The following is a 21903-nucleotide window of genomic DNA, read 5'->3' as shown; positions in this document are numbered from 1 at the left end:
CCGGCCAGCAGCATAACTTTTATGTTAAATATTTGTGTCTTCAAATTAACAGTAAAAGCCTCTGCTGGTGTTCTAGTTGATATTTTTATTGAGAGAAATAGGTCTCTAGGAATTCAGATGGATAACACTGCCCTGAAGCAGTATTCTCAACCAGAGAAGATTTTGCCCTCCCAGGAGACATGTGGCAATGTGTGGAGACATTTTGATTGTCACAACTCGGGGAGTGCTACTGGCCTCTGCTGGGTAGAGGCCAGAGATGCTGCTAAACATCCTGAAATGCCTCCAGCAAGAAAAATGATCTGGCGTAAGATAATGTCAAAAGTGCCTGAAGAAACCCTGTTTTGGCCGAGTGCAGTGGTTCACACTTGTAATCCCAACACTTTGGGAGGCTGAGGCAGGTGGATCACCTGAGGTCAGGAGTTCGATATCAGCCTGGCCAATATGGTGAAACCCTGTCTCTACTAAAAATACAAAAAACTGTCCGGGAGTGGTGGCACACACTTGTAGTCCCAGTTACTCAGGAGGCTGAGGCAGAAGAATCCCTTGAACCCAGGAGGTGGAGGTTGCAGTGAGCTGAGATCACGCCACTGCACTCCAGCCTGGGCAACAGAGCGAGACTCCATCTCAAAAAGAAAAAAAAAAAGACAAAGAGAAAGAAACTCTGTCTTAGAGGAAACAAAGCCTTTACCTTTTTCCAGGAAATATTTCAATTCAATTCTGTCTTGTCTCGGACAATTTACCACTTAAATGTGTTTTCCAAAAAAGGAATTATGCGGCTAAATCCAAGACACAGAGCCCGTGTGACCACTGAAAGCAACTACCCACCATGGGATGATTACATGAGGTCATATGGAAAGGGGGCGGGGAAAATAATGGATAATGTATCTGCAAATAATTATCAATGAAGCCCAAATGGCAATACTTACATTTTTCTGATCAATTGATTCGGCTGCTTTTACTATTCCATCCAGGCACTTCCCAATGATTGGGATCACCTGCCGATCAACCTCTGCATATGTCTTCATGGACTCTCCAATTCTCACAATCCTCCTTTCCTCCATCTCTTGGATTTTCTGCAACATTAGATTTTGTATAAAATAAGTTTGGTCCATTATTATTAAATGAAGCTGTTTTTCGGCAGCATTGTTACCTCTAACAAGTTCTCTAAGGAAAAAATGGGTTAGAGTTAGAGCGGCCATAAGTATATGGAGCCTCTATATTACCCAGCTGTACACTTATTTTATAAACTGCTAGACATGTTAAGCTGTCCAAATATATGCTTTGCACAATTCCATTCTAATTTTAGTAAGAATGCCAAACTCAATAGTTTTTTTTTTGTTTGTTTTTCTTTTTGTTTTTTTGAGACGGAGTTTTGCTCTTGTCGCCCAGGCTGGAGTGCAGTGGCACAATCTTGGCACACTGCAACCTCTGCCTCCTGTGTTCACGCCATTCTCCTGCCTCAGCCTCCCGAGTAGCTGGGATTACAGGTCCCCACCACCACACCTGGCTAATTTTTTGTATTTTTAGTAGAGACGGGGTTTTGACATGTTGGCCAGGCTGGTCTCCAACTCCTTACCTCAGGTATCAACCCACCTAGGCCTCCAAAGTGTTGGGATTACAGGCTTGAGCCACCACACCTGGCCAATAGTTTTATTATTAACACTATTTGTAATCTACCTCAAACATTTTCTCCATCTTTAATCTACCACTTTACCTTTTACCAAAAGCACAGTATTTACTTAACTGTCTCAACCCAATACAGATTGGTGTACCTTCCAACTATAATTTAGAAGGACTTGTTTGCTGTGTGTGTAGACACCAAGAAGCAAATATTTATTATTTTTTTCTACAATTGGACTCAAAGTTGCAAAAGATCTGTAAAATGGAAGAACATATGTCTATCTTTTCTCATACCATTTTTGACAACCTAACATGAGCAAAAGAAAACAATCCAAAAGAAAGAACTGTCGTTTGTTCAAATCCTACAACTCTGTGAATGCTGCTTTGACTTCTATAGTTAAGTTGGCATTTTTATAACCATAATCATCCCTTTAGCAAAGAGAGTATTAATGAGAGAATCATAGTTTAAGACTGACAAATAGGCGTGGTGGCTCATGCCTGTAATCCCAGCACTTTGGGAGGCCAAGGCGGGCAGATCACCTGAGGTCAGGAGTTCGCGACCAGACTGGCCAACATGGTGAAACCCTGTCTCTACTAAAAATACAAAAAAAGTAGCTGGGTATGGTGGCAGGTGCCTGTAATCCCAGCTACTCTGGAGGCTGAGGCAGGAGAATCGCTGGAACCCGGGAGGCGAATGTTGCAGTGAGCTGAGACTGTGCCACTGCATTCCAGCCTGGGCGACAGAGCGAGACCCCGTCTCAAAAGAAGAAAAAAGAAAAAAGACTGACAAATAATTGGCTGCAGGTGCAAACTATGGAAGTTTGCAAAGTTTACTGATTAATCTTGAGATGATTATATTTCATTCATATTGCTAGTCAATGCTTGATCTAGATGCCTTAAAAAATGATTTATCATGCCGATAATCCTAGCACTTTGCGAGGCCAAGGCTGGAGAATTGCTTGAGTCCAGGAATTTGAGGCCATCCTGGGCAACACAGCAAGACCCTATCTCTACAAAAATTTAAAAATTAGCAGGGCACGGTGGTGCATGCCTATAGTTCCATCTACTTAGGAGGCTGAAGTTGAAGGATCCCTTGATCCCTTGAGCCCAGGAGTTCAAAGCTGCAGTGGGTCGTGATTGTGCACTGCACTCCAGCCTGGGCAACAGAGTGAGACTGTCTCAAAAAAAAAAAAAAAAAAAAAAAAAAAAAAAGGGCCGGGTGCAGTGGCTCAGGTCTGTAATCCCAAGCACTTTGAGAGGCCGAAGTAGGCAGATCACCCGAAGTCAGGACTTTGAGACCAGCCTGGCCAACATGGTGAAACCCCGTCTCCACTAAAAATACAAAAATTAGCTGGGCACAGTGGTGCTTGCCTGTAGTCCCAGCTACTCAGGAGGCTGAGGCAGGAGAGTCACTTGAATCTAGGAGGCAGAGGTTGCAGTGAGCCAAGACTGCTCCATTGCACTCCAGCCTGGGTGACAAAGCAAGCCTCTGTCTCAAAAAAAAAAAAAAAAAAAAAAAAAATTAGTGGAAATTTGGAATTACATATAAAGACTCAGAATACAAACCCAGCAATCATGATTCAGAAGTATCATGTTTCTAAGGAAAGCAAAGCATAAAACATGAAATCTGAGAGATGCTCAGGATTTACCTGGAAGATGTTGGGGATGTGAGTATGGTAATATTCATGCTGCTCATGGTTGAATTTCTGGAGAATGGATGAGTAATCTGCTTTGCTGTCCTCTGCCATTTGGTGACGTATTTGAGCTTGCTGTCGGGCCTTAGGGCAAAAACAAGAATACTCCCACGTTTATACATCATAAATAAAAGCCTGGGTGCAATCAATAAACGCCTAGAACTGCACACTGGGATGCCTAAGGGCCAGACTTACCTCAAATGTATTCAGCAGGTGCTATTTTTTAATGTTCTGAATTGAATTTACTTCAGGTAAGCAATGTGCATCCTAGTTTGTATAAAAATCCACCATTCCCTATTGTCTTAATGTGGTGTGTGCCTTCTAGTTTGACATACCATTCTATATTGTCTGCACTTGGGCAATTCACATTACCTGGAGGACCCTTGTGGGAACCTCTGCTCATATACACATGTATATATATTTTTTTGAGGAGGCGATGAGAAATCCACATTTTTCTTTTTTTGAGACAGGGTCTCCCTCTGTCACCCAGGCTGGAGTGCAGTGGCACTCTTACCTCAGCCTCTCAAGTAGCTGGGACTACAGGCATGCACCACCATGCTAGGCTAATTTTTTATTTTTTTGTAGAGATGAGGTCTTACCACATTGCCCAGGCTGGTCTTGAACTCCTCGACTCAAGCAATCCACCTGCCTCAGCCTCCCAAAGTGCTGGGATTATAGGCATGAACCACGGCGCCTAGCTGGCAAATCCACAAATTTTTAAACCCAATTCTCAATGGCGTTCATGAACTAAAAAGGCATATGAACCACTGACCTAAGGAGACCTTTCTAAAGCTCTCTACCATGTTTATATTTAGTATATATGCTAAAGAGGCAATAAGTATGGCACCTTCTTTTTGCTTTTTATGTTTTTTGAGGGGTGCTATTTTATGTTTTACTGCATTGCTTTTCTCCTCAAAAATGAATAATTTGCAATTTTATTTTTCTCTAATTCATATTCTGATTAATCACATACCTAAAACAGGGGCAACGATTGTTGATTAGTTGCAGAATCGATTTTCAAGTTCAAACAGGAATGTCTATAAACTCTAAAGTCATCCAGAAGTACTAGAGGTTATGTTGTTAATATCACCTTAGATTCATATAGCACTGTGGTACTATTTTGATAAATACAATCTCGTGAATCTCTAACACAATTTGAGGTCCACACAAGGCAAAAAACTACCTCCTGCCAGATGAAGATAGGGTTTTTGGTCTTTAAGTGACCTGGCAAACTCACTGCATTGAGCCAAAAACACAACAGGAAATGGGCTGTTTTCCAACATAACCAGGGCAACTGTTTGTTTGCTTGTTTTTGTTTTGTTTTACTGAACCAATGTTATAGTAAATTAAGACCTGGCCAGGTGTGGTAGATCACACCTGTAATCCCAGCTCTACGGGAGGCCCGGGTAGGCAGATTGCTTGAGCCCAGGAAATCGAGACCAGCCTGGGCAACATGGTGAGATGCCTCTCTCCACAAAAAAATACAAAAATTAGCTGGGCATGGTGGTATGTGCCTGTAGTCCCAGCTACTCAGGAGGCTGAGGCAGGAGGATTGCTTGAGCCTGGGAGGCTGAGGCTGCAGTGAGCTATGATCACTACCACTGCACTCCAGCCCGGGCAACAGAGCGAGACCCTGTGTCAAAAAATAATAATAAAAAATACATTAGTCAGGTGTGGTGATGTGTGCCTGTGGTCTCAGCTACTCGGGAGCCTGAGGTGGGAGGATTGAGCTCAGGAGGTTGAGTTTGCAGTGAGCTATAACTGTGCCACTGCACTCCAGCCTGGGCAACAGAGCAAGACTCTGTTTCAAAAAACAAAACACCAAACAAACAAAAACAAGAAAATTAAGACCTAATCGTGAAAGAAAGAAAATCAGAAAGACAAGGAAAAGACAGACAGACAGAAAGGAAGAAAAGCGAGAAAGAAAGGGAAGAAAGAATGAAAGAGGCCGGGCGCGGTGGCTCACGCCTGTAATCCCAGCACTTTGGGAGGCTGAGGCGGGTGGATGACGAGGTCAAGAGATTGAGACCATCCTGGCTAACATGACGAAACCCTGTCTCTACTAAAAATACAAAAATTAGCTGGGTGTGGTGGCAGGCACCTGTAGTCCCAGCTACTCAGGAGGCTGAGGCAGGAGAATCGCTTGAACCCGAGAGGCTGCAGTGAGCTGAGATCACACCACTGCACTCTAGCCGGGGCGACAAGTGAGACTCCCTCTCAAAAAAAAAAAAAAAAAAAAAAAAGAATGAAACAGAAAGAGAGAAAGAAAAAGAGAGAAAGAAAGGAAGAAAAGAAACACATAGAAACATTCAAACGTCACCCAAAGAGGAACGCTGAAGCAGTTGTTCCACTTTCTGCTTGCTGGGAACATTTAGTATCGGCTTCTTTTCACGTCAATCTTCTTTATTGGTTTCCTGCCTATGTGACTTGAAGGCTTAACCTGAATTTCACTTCACACATTTTACTCATACTCATCTGGTGAAAGCTTAAGGTAATTCACAATTGCTTCCTTTATTTTCTTCCCTATTCACACGTGAACACTTCCCAAATGAAGGTAACAATATCAGTATTTCCAAATGCATTTCCTTATTACTGAGGTTTTTTGAGTTTCTTACGGCTTTTGGATCTCTCGGTGCCATTTTATCCTCTTTTCATCTACCCTCAGTTGATTTCAGCTGCCACATTCTTCCTCTTTGTTGGTGGCCTGTTAACTCCCTTCCTGACCATATGCCTTGGCGTCTGCTTCTTCCTGTGTCCACTAGTAAATATATTAGTCTAGCCCCAAAATGTTAAGTACCCAGCTACCCTCAAAAATCCACCCCCTTCCAATACACAGTAGCCCTCCTCTGTTTAAATAATAGCTTTCCCACCTACATGCATTCCATCTGTTCCCTGAGCCCGTCCAGCACAAATACCCTATTAACTCTTCAGCCGCTGATAGTTTCATCATGTATCATTTCGTTATGAATGTGTAAAAAAAAATTCCCATTAGACCTCAAATTTCTAAAAGAGTCTCTATTTTATTCACAAGTCTTCCTCGGAAAGTCTCACAGAAATCCAGTGGGGATTTCTTCATCTCTTCTGTAAAGAACAGCAAGAGGTCAAGAGGTAATTTCCTCACTTATTTTGGAGATCCTATCTAAGTGAGTTTTTAAAATAACTTAAGTTCTCAAATAGGCATCACATCAGAATGTCATCATTATATATATATGTATGCATGTATTTCATGCACACACACATACACACACACACAGACACACACACACACATCCCATGAGAGCAGATAAAATCTTCCTGGCAATAAATCCACTCACACCAGTATTTTAGAATATCTCACCCAAGTAGAATATTTTACCCATGTAAGCTGGTGCCAGAGGTACCCCACCCAGCACCATTTGGTTGGAGGTGGCTGTGATCCTCTTCCTGTAGCTCACAGAATCCCTAATCATATTTTAGCTTTAGCTGCATAATTCCTTCTGTAAGCATATTACCTCCTAATAGATTCATGATGCCCTTTGCCCTGTTTCTATGCAGTAATCCTGAAAACATAACAAGGGTCCTAGACATGAACTGTGGAAGACGCTGAATAAGGACCGATGTGTCTACAGTTCAGCCTAGAAAGTAAGCTGTGTAGAAGAAAATAAATCAAAGAAATATGTTTTAGAGGGTCTGCCTTTTATGTTAAAGGAGCACTGTCTCTCCGGGAGTTTTTCTTCCATGCAAAAGCTTGGACATATGATTGCGAAGGACTATCTATTTCTACAATCTTGCTCACTCTCACTGGCTACAAGGATAGGGAAACCTTCAAAAACAGCAAAATACTGTGATACATCAGATTCTCCAAAGCCACAGCAAAAACACAGGGCTGTCTTTTTCTCAGTCCCTGCATCCAGCTGCTTTGAATTAATATCCACTTCTGAAACTCTGGCCTAGGAATGCACCATTGTTCTAACCAGATTTCACTATGGAAAATCTATTTCTGTTTAGTAAATTGTTTATTTGACAATGCAATTTAAGAGCTTTTCTCTAAAACTAGTGTTGAATCAATTACTCATTATGAGACAAATCCCTTTAAAATATCTTGTAAAGTATTTTCGAGCACTTATTTGGGATAACTGTTAACGGTATTTTGGAGACTATCTCCTAATAGCTAAGACTAAGTGGAGCAAATAAACATCATGACTTCTCATCTATTTTTAAAAGTCAGTCTAAAAATAGCAACTATTACCTCAAAGAGATAGTATTTCCATTCTAAACCAGACCATAAGCTATTCTTTCAATTCAATTAAATTTCCCATTCTGAGAAAAAAGACACTGCCTCTTAGAGCAACATTACTACAGGGCAGAAAGATGTACAGAGCGTTGGCTTGTTTTACTTCCAATGAGTCAGTGCCACAGAATTTCGAGATACTATTCTAAAAAGTCCAGAATAACCCCCGCTGCCTAGGCTGGGTCACAGATGTCTTAGAATCAGATCTATACCACTTTTGTTGTCCAACAGGAAGACAGAATTTAAACTTGAGAATTTTTTGACAAACCCTTGGGAATCTCCCTCAGATAAATCCAAATAGGCCTAAGGATGTATGGCTTATACATGATTTCACTTCTTGGTAATCCTTTTTATTAGACAGAGTCTCACTCTGTCACCCAGGCTGGAGTGCAGTGGCGCGATCTCGGCTCACTGCAAGCTCCGCCTCCCGGGTTCAAGCGATTCTCCTGGCTCAGCCTCCTGAGTAGCTGGGACTACAGGCACCTGCCACCTCGCCCGGCTAGTTTTTGTACTTTTAGTAGAGACGGGTTTCACCATGTTGTCCAGGCTGGTCTCGAACTCCTGACCTCAAGTGATCTGCCTGCCTCAGCCTCCCAAAGTGCTGGGATTACAGATGTGAGCCACCATATCCGGCCCACTTCTTGGTAATTCTTAACATAGTCCATTCTCAACATCATTATGGAACTACGCCATACTGCCTAAAAGGTCAGAGTCACAGTTTCTAAATAAAGAAAATAGTATTTTAGAAACTGAACTGTAGCCCAATATTTTGAAATTCTAATGGGTTTAAAGACAAAAATACCGTGGCCGGGCGCGGTGGCTCAAGCCTGTAATCCCAGCACTTTGGGAGGCTGAGACGGGCGGATCACGAGGTCAGGCGATCGAGACCATCCTGGCTAACACAGTGAAACCCCGTCTCTACTAAAAAATACAAAAAAACTAGCCGGGCGAGGTGGCAAGCACCTGTAGTCCCAGCTACTCGGGAGGCTGAGGCAGGAGAATGGCGTGAACCCGGGAGGCGGAGCTTGCAGCGAGCTGAGATCCCGCCACTGCACTCCAGCCTGGGTGACAGAGCAAGACTCCGTCTCAAAAAAAAAAAAAAAAAAAAAAAAGACAAAAATACCATCATCCATTCAGTTAGCTAAATTTAGATTATTAGCATGGCCTAAATGTGTGGCTATTTCCTGTTTAGCTCAATTTTTTATTTTTAAGACAGGGTCCCCCTCTGTTACCCAGACTGGAGTGCAGTGGCACCATCACAGTTCACTGCAGCCTCAAACTCCTGGGCTCAGGCGACCCTCCCACCTGAGCCTCCCCAAGTGCTGGGATTACAGGCATGAGGCATTACGCCAGGCCTGTTTAATTCAATACTTCTTCCTTAATATTTCAAAATATTAAGGAGAGTAACACTTTTGGCAGTGTCTCAATTGTCATAAGCAGAGAATACAAGTGTACTAAGAAACTTGCTCGTTTCACATGAGGCACATGGTATAACCAAGGTATAACCTTGCATCTTTCCAAGTTATACTCTCACATCACCTTTTTTCTTTTCTTTTCTTTTCTAGTGAGACAGTCTCACTCGGTCGCCCAGGCTGGAGTGCAGTGGCGCGATCTCAGTTCACTGCAACCTCTGCCTCCCAGGTTCAAGTGATTTTCCTGCCTCAGCCTCCGAGTATCTGGGACTACAGGCGCCTGCCACCACGCCCAGCTAGTTTTTTGTATTCTTAGTAGAGATGGGGTTTCACCTTGTTAGCCAGGATGGTCTCGATCTCCTGACCTTGTGATCCGCCTGCCTTGGTCTCCCAAAGTGCTGGGATTACAGGCGTGAGCCACCGCACCTAGTCCTCTTGCATCATTTTTCAAGGCTGCCTATGGCTTTTGACCTTTTAACCAGATGAGCAAATATAGACTGGTTCTATTTATACATTGATCGAATGAATAATGAGACTTACTAAGTTTTTAACACGGCCCCAGATCTCTCGGTTTTATACATTGCTGTTCCTTAAATGATAAACTTACAGGTTGGTGCAAAAGTGATTGTAGTTTTTGTCATCTGAATGGAAGGGTAAAAACCACAGTTACTTTTGCAGCCACCTAATACTTAAAGCAGCAGTGTCCAGAGCTTTTGGAAAGCCACTTTTCCTTTGTTTAAAGGATATAACAAATTCTAAATGCCCATTTTTGTCACCAAAAGTTTGGGGAGAGCCATGTGGAATATTTTACAGTATCACTGGCAGCCCAAACAACGTTTTTTGGAACAGCTGCATGTTTAGTATTTAATGTCATCATTATCACAAAAAGAAACCAATTATATGTTAGGCTGGATGGAAAAGGGGGCTCAATCTAGATTTTATTCCCTTTCCTTTAAGAATGTACTATTTTGCCCACAGACAGGATGTCTGTAATCATTATTCAGTGAGTAGCAACCCGCAGCAGCTCCTCCTGACTGGCAGATGGGCCTGGCGGCCACCCAGAGGCTAGAGACACAGCAAGAATCCAGCACAGCATCGATCCCAATTCCCTCCTCCCCAAACTACCTGAGCCACGGACCTCATTTTGTGGACAAAATTAAACTTGCCACTTTCACAACCTGGGTTATCTGGCCACCTTTTGTTCTTTTTCCTTCTGCTTAAAAAAAAAAAAAGTTTGCTGTAGATAATTCAAACTTATAGAATTGTATGGTTTAAGAAATAAAAGTTTCTGCACATTCCAGCTCCTGATAACCACTAGAGGATTGTGACTTTCAGACGTGGCCAGGTAAATGAGAATAAGCACTGGTATTTTCACAGCACACAAATGAGGTAGAGGCCACTGGATATTATTTTCTATTTCTAGGTATTTCTGAGAACAGAAAACATAGCAACCTGTTGGAAATCCCTGAAAATCCTTCCATATTTCTCGAGGATTTGTCAATGGTTAAAAATAAAACTAATGGCCAGGTGCGGTGGCTCATGCCTGTAATCCCAACACTTTGGGAAGCTGAGGCAGGGTGGATCACCTGAGGTCAAGAGTTCGAGACCAGCCTGGCCAACATTGTGAAACCCTGTCTCTAGTAAAAAATACAAAAATTAGCCAGGCATGGTGGCACGTGCCTGTAGTCCCAGCTACTTGGGAGGCTGAGGCAGGAGAATCGCTTGAACCCGGGAGGCAGAGGCTGCAGTGAGCCAAGATCATGCCACTGCACTCCAGCCTGGGGGACAGAGTAAGACTCTGTCTCAAGGGGGGGGGAAAAAAAAAAAGGAAATAAAATGAATTTTACTCTAGTCTTTGACCCAAAAATTCTGCTTCTGAAAATTTATCCTAATGATACAATAACAAAAGATACCCAACAGTGCTGTTTATAATAGTCAATAATTTAAAATAATTTGAAACAAACAAATCATTGGGTAAATATTATGTCACACTCTTGATGAGCTATGTATATCCTGTTTTAACAATGTAAAGTAATATTTAATAAGATGAAATAAATGTATATATAACTTTCAAGAATTTTTAAAGTTGGCTGGGCTCAGTGGTTCACGCCTGTAATCCCAGCACTTTGGGAGGCTGAGGCGGGCGGATCATGAGGCTAGGAGTTCAAGACCAGCCTGGCCAACATGGTGAAACACCGTCTCTACTAAAAATACAAAAATTAGCTGGGTGTGGTGGCACATGCTTGTAATCCCAGCTACTCGGGAGGCTGAGGCATGAGAATCGCTTGAATCCAGGAGGCGGAGGTTGCAGTGAGCTGAGATATCACGCCACTGCACTCCAGCCTGGTGACAGAGTGAGACTCCATCTCAAAAAAAAAATTTTTTTTTAAGTTTATCAGAGTTTGCCTTTGACAAATTTATAAGGGCAGCTAAAACACAAAACAGAGAAAAACTTCAAAATAAGTTAACCAAAGAAATATGCTTTATATAACCTAGAAGTGAACCAAATTAAAAAAAAAAAAAAAAAAAGGCTGGCCGCAGTGGCTCATGCCTGTAATCTCAGCATTTTGTGAGGCTGAGGTGGGCATGTCACTTGAGGCCAGGAGTTTCAGACTAGCCTGGCCAATATGGTGAAACCCCATCTCTACTAAAAAATACAAAAATTAGCTGAGTGTGGTGGTGCATGCCTGTAGTCCCTGCTCCTAGGAGGCTGAGGCAGGAGAATCACTTGAACCTGGGAGGCAGAGGTTGCACTGAGCCGAGATTGCGGCCACTGCACTCCAGCCTGAGCAACAGAGTAAGACTCTGTCTCAAAAAAAAAAAATAATAATAATAATTAATTAATTAATTTAAAAAAAAAAAAAAAAAGCTCTGAAAAGCTAATGGAGTAGAAGGGACAATAACGAAGAGATGAAAAAGCTCTTTGTCCGGAACAAAGTTGTTGTATGATAAACGGCATTGTTTAAATTTCCCAGCAAACTGTTGTATCTAGAATACATTTTCAATTTCAAGACTAAGAATGCGTTTAAAAATTCCTATTCAGATAGAGTGCTGTGAGTTTTTGTTGGAGACTTCCAGACCAGGAGCTTGCCAAAACAATGAGTCTGTCTTTGATAAATTATAAGGGCAGCTAGAATACAAAACAGAGAAAAACTTCAAAATAAGTTAACCAAAGAAATATGCTTGAACTATTCCAGCAATTTCCTGACTTTTTTTTTTTTTTTTTGAAAACAGTCTTACAACTTTCTAGCTCCACTATTGTAGGCGGAGGGCCACTGAAATAGAATGAGAGAACCGGGAAAGATTGCCAGTGAGACCAGTATCTCAATCCCACATGGCCCATGCACTTGCTAAACAGTTTTAAGAAAAGGTCTTCTGTTTCCCTATGCTCTGGTTGCCTTATTTGAAATATCTATTTACTCAAGGTGAGTGACAATTTCTGCTAAAGGAGAAGAGGCTAATGCTGATATTTCTCATCACGATGTTGACAAGCCTCCAAGGAAGGCTGGTAGAAATTCAGCACGAGCTTGGAGATCCTGCTAAGATGTAAATGATGGTTTCCAAGACTTGGCCCCCCCCCTTCCCTCCTGGTTTCTAACGCATGGTCATTGGCAAGAGACTTGAGTTTTTCATTACAGTAGGTTTGAAATTGATTATTCTTACTTTTGAGACAGAGTATTGCTCTTATCGCCCAGGCTGGAGTGCAGTGGCATGATCTCGGCTCACTGCAACCTCCACCTCCCAGGTTCAAGCGATTCTCCTGTCTCAGTCTCCCAAGTAGCTGGGCGCGGTGGCTCACACCTATAATCCCAGCACTTTGGGAGGCCAAGGCGGGTGGATCACCTGAGGTCAGGAGTTCGAGACCAGCCTGACCAATACGATGAAACCTGGTCTCTACTAAAAATACAAAAATCAGCTGGGCATGGTGGCATGCGCCTGTAATCCCAGCTACTCGGGAGGCTGAGGCAGGAGAATCGCTTGGACCCAGGAGGCAGAGGCTGTAGTGAGCTGAGACTGTGCCACTGCACTCCAGCCTGGGCAACAAGAGCAAGCCTCCATCTCAAAAAAAAAAAAAAAAAAAAAAATCTTGCACATGTTATCACATTATTCAGGAATATACTGTCAATGAAGTAAATATGTAAGACTACAAACCCTTCCTACATTAACCTCAGTGTTAGTTTTGTCTTCTTTCTTTTAGATGGGGGAAATAACTAGAGAAACTTCTCGTGACCACAGAAGACCAGGAAGCTTATGTAGGTCTTAAGCTGTGGAGTAGGGGAAGAGTGTCTTCCAAAACACAAAAGCTTCAGCCTGTACTGGTACAGATGGTGCGAGATTCCCCAAGCCAAGAAATTAACATAAAAATTAGTTTCAGGTTGTCTGGCAGAAACACCATAAAACCTCACTGGGGGGGACTTCTACAATCCTGTTTTTATAAGATTCCCAGAGAAAAAACAATCTCTGTCAAAGTCAGGCTCACGCAAGAAAGGTAATAATAATATAAATGCACAAGGAAATAAACCACCGTGAGAGCTGATGCGATTGTAAGAAAAATGATTACCATAAGAACCTGAGCTAAAAGAACAATGTGAAAGAAAATGTAAGAACAATAGGCCAGGCACAGCGGCTGACACCTGTAATCCCAGCACTATAGGAGGCTGACGTGGGAGGATCACTTGAGGCCAGGAGTTTGAGACCAGCCTAGGTAACATAGTGAGACCCCATTTCTACAAAAAATTTAAAAATAAGCAGGGCATAGTGGTGTATAGCTGTAGTCCTAGCTCCTCCAGAGGTTGAGGTGGGAGGATCACTTGAGCCTGGGAGTTCGAGGCTATAGTGAGCTATGATTGTCACACTGTACTTCAGCCTGGGCTTAGGTGACAGAATAAGACCCTCTCTCAGAAACGACAACAACAATGACAACAAAATAACATTTTGAAGGATTAAGGAAGTAAAAGATGCAACAGGAATCACAAGAAAATAGTAAGATGCTATAAATATAGATCAGATATATCTTCAAAAGAATAAAATGGAACTTCTAGAAATAAAAAACACAGTCATTGAAATTTTAAAATTCAGTAGATGAGTTAAATAGCAGAATAATTTGAAGAGACTTCATGAAGTAGCTGACAAAGTTACACCATATGTAATATATAGGACATGAAATCTAAGAAAAAGAAGTTATGAGGCATGGGGAACAGAATGAGAAATTTCACACATATCTAATATGAATCCCAAAACCAACAATATTAATAACAACATAATATAGGAAGAGTTAATGTTGGAGAGTTTTCATATATATATATATATATATATATATATATATATATATATATATTTTTTTTTTTTTTTTTTTTTTTTTTTTTTGAGATGGAATCTCGGTCTGTCACCCAGGCTGGACTGCAGTGGCATGATCTCGGCTCACTGCAACCTCCACCTCCCGGGTTCAAGCAATTCTGCTGCCTCAGCCTCCCGAGTAGCTGGGACTACAGGCGCACACCACCACACTCAGCTAATTTTTGTATTTTTAGTAGAGATGGGGTTTCACCATGTTGGACATGATGGTGTCAATCTCTTGACCTTGTGATCTGCCCACCTTGGCCTCCCAAAGTGCTGGGATTACAGGCGTGAGCCACTGCGCTGAGTTTTCATATATTTATGAAAGTAACAAATCCTCTAGGAACCCCAAACAGAATAAATTAAAAATAAAAATTCTGTGCTTTGAAACGTCATATTGATGCCATGGAATACCAAAGGGAAATACAAGGTCTTCACAACTACGGGAGAAAGTAAAATATCTATCAAAAAAATGCTATTAAATAGAATGTCAAGGCCGGGCGTGGTGGCTCACTCCTATAATCCCCACACTTTGGGAGGCTGAGGTGGGTGGATCACCTGAGGTCAGGAGTTCAAGACCAGTCTGGCAAACATGGTGAAACTCTGCTTCTACTAAAAATACAAAAATTAGCCGTGTTTGGTCACCCACGCCTATAATCCCAGCTACTTGCGAGGCTGAGGCAGGAGAATTGCTTGAACATGGGAAGTGGAGGCTGCAGTGAGCTGAGATTGTGTCATTGCATTGCAGCCTGGGCAACAGAGCTAGACTCCGTCTTAAATTAAAAAAAGAAATGAGGCCGGGCGCGGTGGCTCAAGCCTGTAATCCCAGCACTTTGGGAGGCTGAGACGGGTGGATCACGAGGTCAGGAGATCGAGACCATCCTGGCTGACACGGTGAAACCCCGTCTCTACTAAAAAATACAAAAAAACTAGCCGGGCGAGGTGGCGGGCGCCTGTAGTCCCAGCTACTCGGGAGGCTGAGGCAGGAGAATGGCGTGAACCCGGGAGGCGGAGCTTGCAGTGAGATGAGATCCGGCCACTGCACTCCAGCCTGGGAGGCAGAGCGAGACTCCGTCTCAAAAAAAAAAAGAAAAAAAAGAAAAAAAGAAATGTTATTAAATAGAATGTCAAATTCCCAAGAAGAACAATTGACAATAGACAATGAAATGACATTGTCTTTTTTACTGAGACAGAGTCTCACTCTGTCAACCAGGATAGAGTGTAGTGGTACAATCACAGCCCACTGCAGCCTCAACTTCCCAGGCTCAAGCAATGATCCTGCCTCAGCCTCCTGAGTAAATGGGATGACAGGCATATGCCAGGCTGCCCAGGTGACTTTTCATTTTTTGTAGAGACAAGGTCTTCCTACGTTGCCCAGCCTGGTCTCGAACGCCTGGGCTCAAATGATCCTTTCACCTTGGCCTCCCAAAGTGTTGGAATTACAGGCATAAGCCATCACATCTGGCCTGAATGATATTTTTTAAAAGTTTAGGCTGGGCGCAGTGGCTCATGCTTGTAATCCCAACACTTTGGGAGGCAGAGGCAGGTGGATCACATAAGGTCAGGAGTTCAAGACCCCCCTGGCCGACATGGCAAAACCCCATCTCTACTAAAAATACAAAAATTAGCTGGGCGTGGTGGCGGGCACCTGTAATTCCAGCTACTTGGGAGGCTGAGGCAGGAGAATCACTTGAACCTGAGAGGCAGAGGTTGTAGTGAGCTAAGATTGCACCACTGCCCTCCAGCCTGGGAGACAGAGTGACACTCTGTCTCAAAAAAAACCAAAACCAAAACAAAAACAAAAACCAAAAACCAAACCAAACAAACAAACAAAATGTTTAGAGAAAATAATTGTCAACCTAGAATTCTATATCTAGCTAAACTATCACATTACAGTGAGGACAAAATAAAGACATTTCAAACAAATAAAGAAAATTTACGAGTCACAAACTCTCATGGAAAAAAATTAAAACAACCTATCTTCCAGGAAGAAGGATATTTAACTCCAAAAGGAGTGACACGGAAGACGTGACAACACTTGGTCTGCATTATCACACGGCTAACAGCTCTGTAAATGGATGGTGAATAACGGCCGCCTCCTTTACATGTGACTTGGGCTTCCTAGGCCAGTACAGCCCCCTCCTCTCCTTATTGGGTCCTGCTACTGAGGTCCTGTGCTAATAGCTATTTGTCATCTTACCTCAACCCACCAGTTTCACACGTCTATTATCTGCCTAGTTCTGTAGGAAAAAGTGGTGGCTAAGAGTAAGGAGCTTATTTAATACAATCCAGTAGTAAAGCTGAATGGTAAACTGGCAAGAACACTGAACCTGAGGCATAGAAACATGCTTCAGTCTTGGCTGTACCATATCCAGCAGGGCCACTTTAGGCTAATGGTAATTTCACATTTTATAGGTTCACCCTATTTATCTATAAAGGGATATAGGAAACATGGAGAGTACTAAAGGCCCTTTGGAAAATATAAAACACTTTCCAGCGTAGGTTTTTTGAGGGGTAGGTTCAATAGCATTTTATCGGGGTCACATTCATCCTGCTATTTGGCTTTTTTTTTTCTTTTTTTTTTTTTGAGATTGGGGCCTGGCGGGGGGGTCTTACTATATTGCCCAGGCTGGTCTCGAAATCCTGGGGTCAAGTAATCCTCCTGCCTTGGACTCCCAAAATGCTAGGATTATAGGCATGAGCCACTGCATCCGGCCCATTTAGCTTTAAATAGCTTTCGCAAACTGTTCTCATCTTACTTCTCCAGTTAGGTCCCACAGGGTCCCCTGTACTGGCAGGCAGGCCAACACTGGCAACATGCTCCCTCAGTGTCCCGGATGAAGTTGTCTCCACTTCAGCGGCGCTCTCTCTTTTCCGTTTCCACCTGTCCTTCAGATTCGAGTCCCAATTCTGCTTTCAGGCCTGTCCCAACAACCTACTGTGTGCACAGAGCTTTTTCAGATGCAGAATGCAGGAGCAACTGTTGAGCTGCTAGTGTTTTGCTGAGCAAAGGACCAGGTGATTTCATATATGATGGACCTCATTGATCATTTAAAAAATTTTTTTCCTTTATCTCACTGGCAAGTAGGTAGAGCAATCATTAATTGCTTTTTTTTTTTTTTTTTTTTTTTACTTTTGCTCTCGTTGCCCAGGCTGGAGGGCAGTGGCGAGATCTCGGCTCACTACAACCTCTGCCTTCCAGCTTCAAGCGATTCTCCTGCCTCAGCCTACCAAGTAGCTGGGATTACAGGTGCGCGCCACCATGCCCAGCTAATTTTTGTACTTTTAGTAGAGATGGGGTTTCGCCATGTTGGCCAGGCTGGTCTTGAACTCCTGACCTCAAATAATCTGCCCACCTTGGCATCCTAAAGTGCTGGGATTAAAGGCGTGAGCCACTGCACCCGGCCTAATTGCTTTTAAACTGCTATCATTCTGATGATCTTCACACAATTTGGCATGCTACATATCATACTCTACCTTATTCCCCAACTGACTCAAGTTTTCCTTCTCTCTCCACCTCATGCTTCTCTCATCCATCTCTCTCCAGTCTGCTAACTGGGGACCTCATGAAAGGTATCGATTATAGTCCTACTGGTGTTTAGCACTCTTTGTCCAATAAATATTCTTGCTGAATGTCTAGACGCCCAGAATGCCTAGAATGTTAAAAATATGGCTGGGCGCGGTGGCTCATGCCTGTAATCCCAGCACTTTGGGAGGCCGAGGCAGGAGGATCACGAGGTCAAGAGATCAAGACCATCCAGGCCAACGTGGAGAAACCCCATCTCTACTAAAAATACAAAAATTAGCTAGGCGTGGTGGTGTGTGTCTGTAGTCCCAGCTACTTGGGAGGCTGAGAGGCAGGAGAATTGCTTGAACCCGGGAGGCGGAGGTTGCAGTGAGCTGAGATCGTGCCCCTGCACTCCAGCCTGGCAACAGAGCAAAACTCCATCTTAAAAAAAAAAAAAAAAAAGGAGATTAAAGGGTAAGAAATGAGGAGGAAGGAGGCAGAAGTAATGCAAGAAGAAGGACACAGGCAAAATAGAGACAGTAATAACTGTGTCAGCCAATTAATTGCAGTTCAAAAATAGGCCACTACACATACATCATACCCACTGAAACCTCACACCTAGCCCTTGAGGTGCATAACCACATCCTTACTTACAGAATATGAACCCGAGATGAAGTAAGTTGCCACATGTCATGCCATTCTTAAGTGATAGAAACAAGATTTGAACCTACTTCCACGTAATACAAAAATCAGGAACAAGCTCTTAGCCATGGGCTAGGCCACTTACTATCATTAAAAATTAAAATACCTTATTAAATGACTTACCATACAAAAGCCTTTAGAATAGTTCAGGCCACATACTAAGTGCCAAGTGTTGAAGCTAAACACACACACACATATACATACATAAATATATATATATTCAGGGAATTCGTTTCTTCATTTCTAGCTTCAGATCTAGGGTATGAGAATGACACTGCTCTATTGCTATTTTGCACATTAACTTACAGGCTTGTTAATAATTATGCTTTTAGGAGTAAATATAAACTCCACAGACATAAACAAGAGAATAACAAACGTGTCTTTCCTAGAATCTTTGATTTGAACATTGATCCACTTATAAAAGGACAGTTACAGCAACCATATCCATTTTTGGTGATACTTATAATAAAATTCTGTAAACTTTTCTCTTGTTTGCAATAAAAAGCATTTGAAACTTTTTTAAGCCTGAAAAGATTAAGCTGCAGTTGCAAAATTTATTTCCTGTATTTATACTAACCACTTCCTCTTTAAAAAAAAAAAAAAAGGTTTTCTAAATTGTTACAGTGAACAATTCCTTCAGATGACTAGAGTCAGACATTTTAGAAGAAACAGAAACGTGGGGAAGGCACTGAAGATATTAACATGTTCAATAAAGATGTCAACCCAGTACTACAGCAATGGTAACCAAAATATTCAATAGTGTAATTCCTTATACGTACAATAACGAAGTGGTCATCGTGCTAGAGACTGTTTCCCCAAATGGTAAAAAATTTAACACTCTGCTACGCAACTGGCTTCACTTAGAATAGAGCCAACTCCATCCTGTCGGCTTCACAGAGCTGGCAACACTGATTCCAACTGAAGAAAACCTAAACTACTACATTTTGTCTGTTTTCTTGAGATAATTATCAAACTGATCATCATTTAAAGTAAACTCCTTCATTCTTGCTTAAAATTGACACAGATTCCTTTCTACAATTTTATTTTTCTCTTTAAAATATTCTATTATAGAATATATGACACATTCAAAATTACATGTGGCCGGTCACGGTGGCTCACACCTGTAATCCCAGCACTTGGGGAGGCCAAGGCAGACAGGTCACTTCAGCCCAGAAGTTCGAGACCACTCTGGGCAATGTGGTGAAAGCCCATCTCTACTAAAATGATAAAAAATTAGCCAGTCGTGGTGGCGTACGCCTGTAGTCCCAGCTACTCAGGAGGCTGAGGCACGAGAGTCACTTGAACCCAGGAAGTGGAAGTTGCAGTGAGCCGAGATTGCGCCACTGCACTCCAGCCTGAGCAACAGAGTGAGACTCTATTTAAAAAAAAGAAAAAAAGAAAAAAAGAATGAAATGAAATTTTTTTTTTTATTATATACGCCACAAAATTCTACTTTAATTCATAAATGACTCAGGATTTCCTATTCTGCTTCACAACAGGAACATCTATATGTAGAATTAAAAAGTTAATCACATTCAAAGCCAAATACTTTGAGAAGTCTGTATACAAAAAATGGAATGCAAACGCCCCAAGAAACTGATACACTGTTCAGTGCTCCTGGCCAGGATTTTAATTTAATTTTTAAAACATTTCCTCAAATCGGGTTATATAATAAAATCTCCTAATTAGTCAGAAATAAGGAAACCTCTTGCACTGTATAGAGAGCTCTTCTGGCCATCCAGTACTCAGAATTAATTGCAATGAATTTGAATGCAGAGGCACCATTAACTTTTGGTGGAAAACATCAGCTCATAAATTGAGACTCTAGCAGAAAAAGAACCATACAAGTTAAATGAAACTAGACCGATAAGAAAAGGAAGAAATTGTTAGTGGCGTTTAAAAAACATAACTTGAACTTAACAAACAATTTCTGCGGCTGTTTTTAACCACTAACTGCAGGTTCTGTTAGACAATATCCTATTTTGCATTTAGAAATTATGTAAGAGCCAACAGTCACAAGGCAAGGGAGAATTAGAGAAAGGGAATTATTCATTGCCTGACATGGATGAACTCAGTTTAATGCATGCATTTAGAAAACACTGTTCTCTCTGTTCAGAAATATTAGTTCACATTCCACTCATTTTGATAACCTTTTCCTTTTTCATCCCAATACCACACTAAACCCATTGCTGCACTATTGGAACACAAAGATTAGGTGTAGCCTCTTATCCAAGTTTGTATTGCATGGTGTTATTTCAAAGCAGAGTGACAGACAAACCGTGATTTTAAAGTCTTTTGTCACCAGAATGCCATTCAAGAGTTGTTTGGGTGGGCAAGTGGGAAAATTCACAATACAGTAAACCAAACATTAGAAAGAAAACAGGCTGGGCACAGTGGCTCACGCCTGTAATCCCAGCACTTTGGGAGGCCAAGGTGAGTGGATCACCTAAGGTCAGGAGATCGAGACCAGCCTGACCAACATGGTGAAATCCCGTCTCTACTAAAATACAAAAATTAGCCGGGTGGGGTGGCGGGCACCTGTAATCTTAGCTGTTTGGGAGGCTGAGGCAGGAGAAATGCTTGAACCCAGGAGGCAGAGGTTGCAGTGAGCAGAGATCGCACCACTGCACTCCAGCCTGGGCAACAAGAGTAAAACTTCATCTCAAAAAAAAAAAAAAAAAAAAAAAAAAAAAACAAAAGAAAAAACAAAAGGCAAGTTCCTCAGTCAAGGATTGTGTGATTAAGTGCTGGTCTCTATATCCGCATACCTTGTCAGCAGATAGTCAGTGAACAACGGGCAAGGGAATGAATGGATACATGTGAATACTTCACGACTTAGGAATTCCACCGAGTTACTTTTTTTTTTTTTTTTTTTTTTTTTCCTGAGGTGGAGTTTTGCTCTTGTTGCCCTGGCTGGAGTAAAATGGCGCGATCTTGGCTCACTGCAACCTCCGCCGCCCCGGTTCAAGCCATTCTTCCGCCTCAGCCTCCCGAGAAGCTGACATTACAGGCATGCGCCACCACATCCGGCTAATTTTGTATTTTTAATAGAGATGGGGTTTCTCTATTTGGTCCGGCTGGTCTCCAACTCCCAACCTCAGGTAATCTGCCCACCTCAGCCTCCCAAAGTGCTGGGATTACAGGAGTGAGCCACTGAGCCTGGCTGAGCTACATTTTTTAAAAGATGAGAATAAGACCATGAAGTCAGAATTCTACCAGAATTCCCTTAAATTAAAAAAAAAAAAAAAAAAAAAAAAAAAAAGCGGGGACAGGTGTGGTGGCTCAAACCTATAATCTCAGCACTTTGTGAAGCTGCGGCAGGAGGATCACTTGAGGCTAGGAGTTCAAGACCAGCCTGGG

At 42.2% G+C, this 21903-nt stretch overlaps 2 protein-coding genes across 31 annotated transcripts in view; both read right to left on the bottom strand.

Annotated features, from left to right (window-relative positions):
* C15H9orf78 (chromosome 15 C9orf78 homolog) overlaps positions 1-21903 on the bottom strand; it is a 583691-nt gene that overhangs the window by 99989 nt on the left and 461799 nt on the right. Inside the window, exon 1 of one of the 9 annotated variants that reach the window (XM_050760237.1) lies at positions 12569-12574. The exons of the other annotated variants lie outside the window; for them this stretch is intronic. The gene's annotated coding sequence lies outside the window, so the exon portion shown is untranslated. Of the gene's footprint in view, positions 1-12568; positions 12575-21903 lie in introns of those variants that run through there. 9 annotated transcript variants of the gene reach the window in all.
* Positions 1-21903, bottom strand: part of FNBP1 (formin binding protein 1) — a 164688-nt gene that overhangs the window by 39214 nt on the left and 103571 nt on the right. For all 22 annotated transcript variants that reach the window (XR_007719605.1, XR_007719606.1, XM_050759941.1 and 19 more), the window contains exons 7-8: positions 3270-3398; positions 927-1073 (exon numbers count right to left, since the gene is read on the bottom strand). Coding sequence is in view for 20 of the 22 variants with exons in the window: in XM_050759941.1 (XP_050615898.1) it covers positions 927-1073; positions 3270-3398 (276 nt within the window). In the remaining 2 variants the exon portion in view is untranslated. The remainder of the gene's footprint in view (positions 1-926; positions 1074-3269; positions 3399-21903) is intronic.

The sequence above is a fragment of the Macaca thibetana genome, chromosome 15, assembly GCF_024542745.1.
Source record: "Macaca thibetana thibetana isolate TM-01 chromosome 15, ASM2454274v1, whole genome shotgun sequence".
Lineage (NCBI taxonomy): Eukaryota > Metazoa > Chordata > Mammalia > Primates > Cercopithecidae > Macaca > Macaca thibetana.
This window is presented reverse-complemented; position numbering and strand designations above follow the sequence as displayed.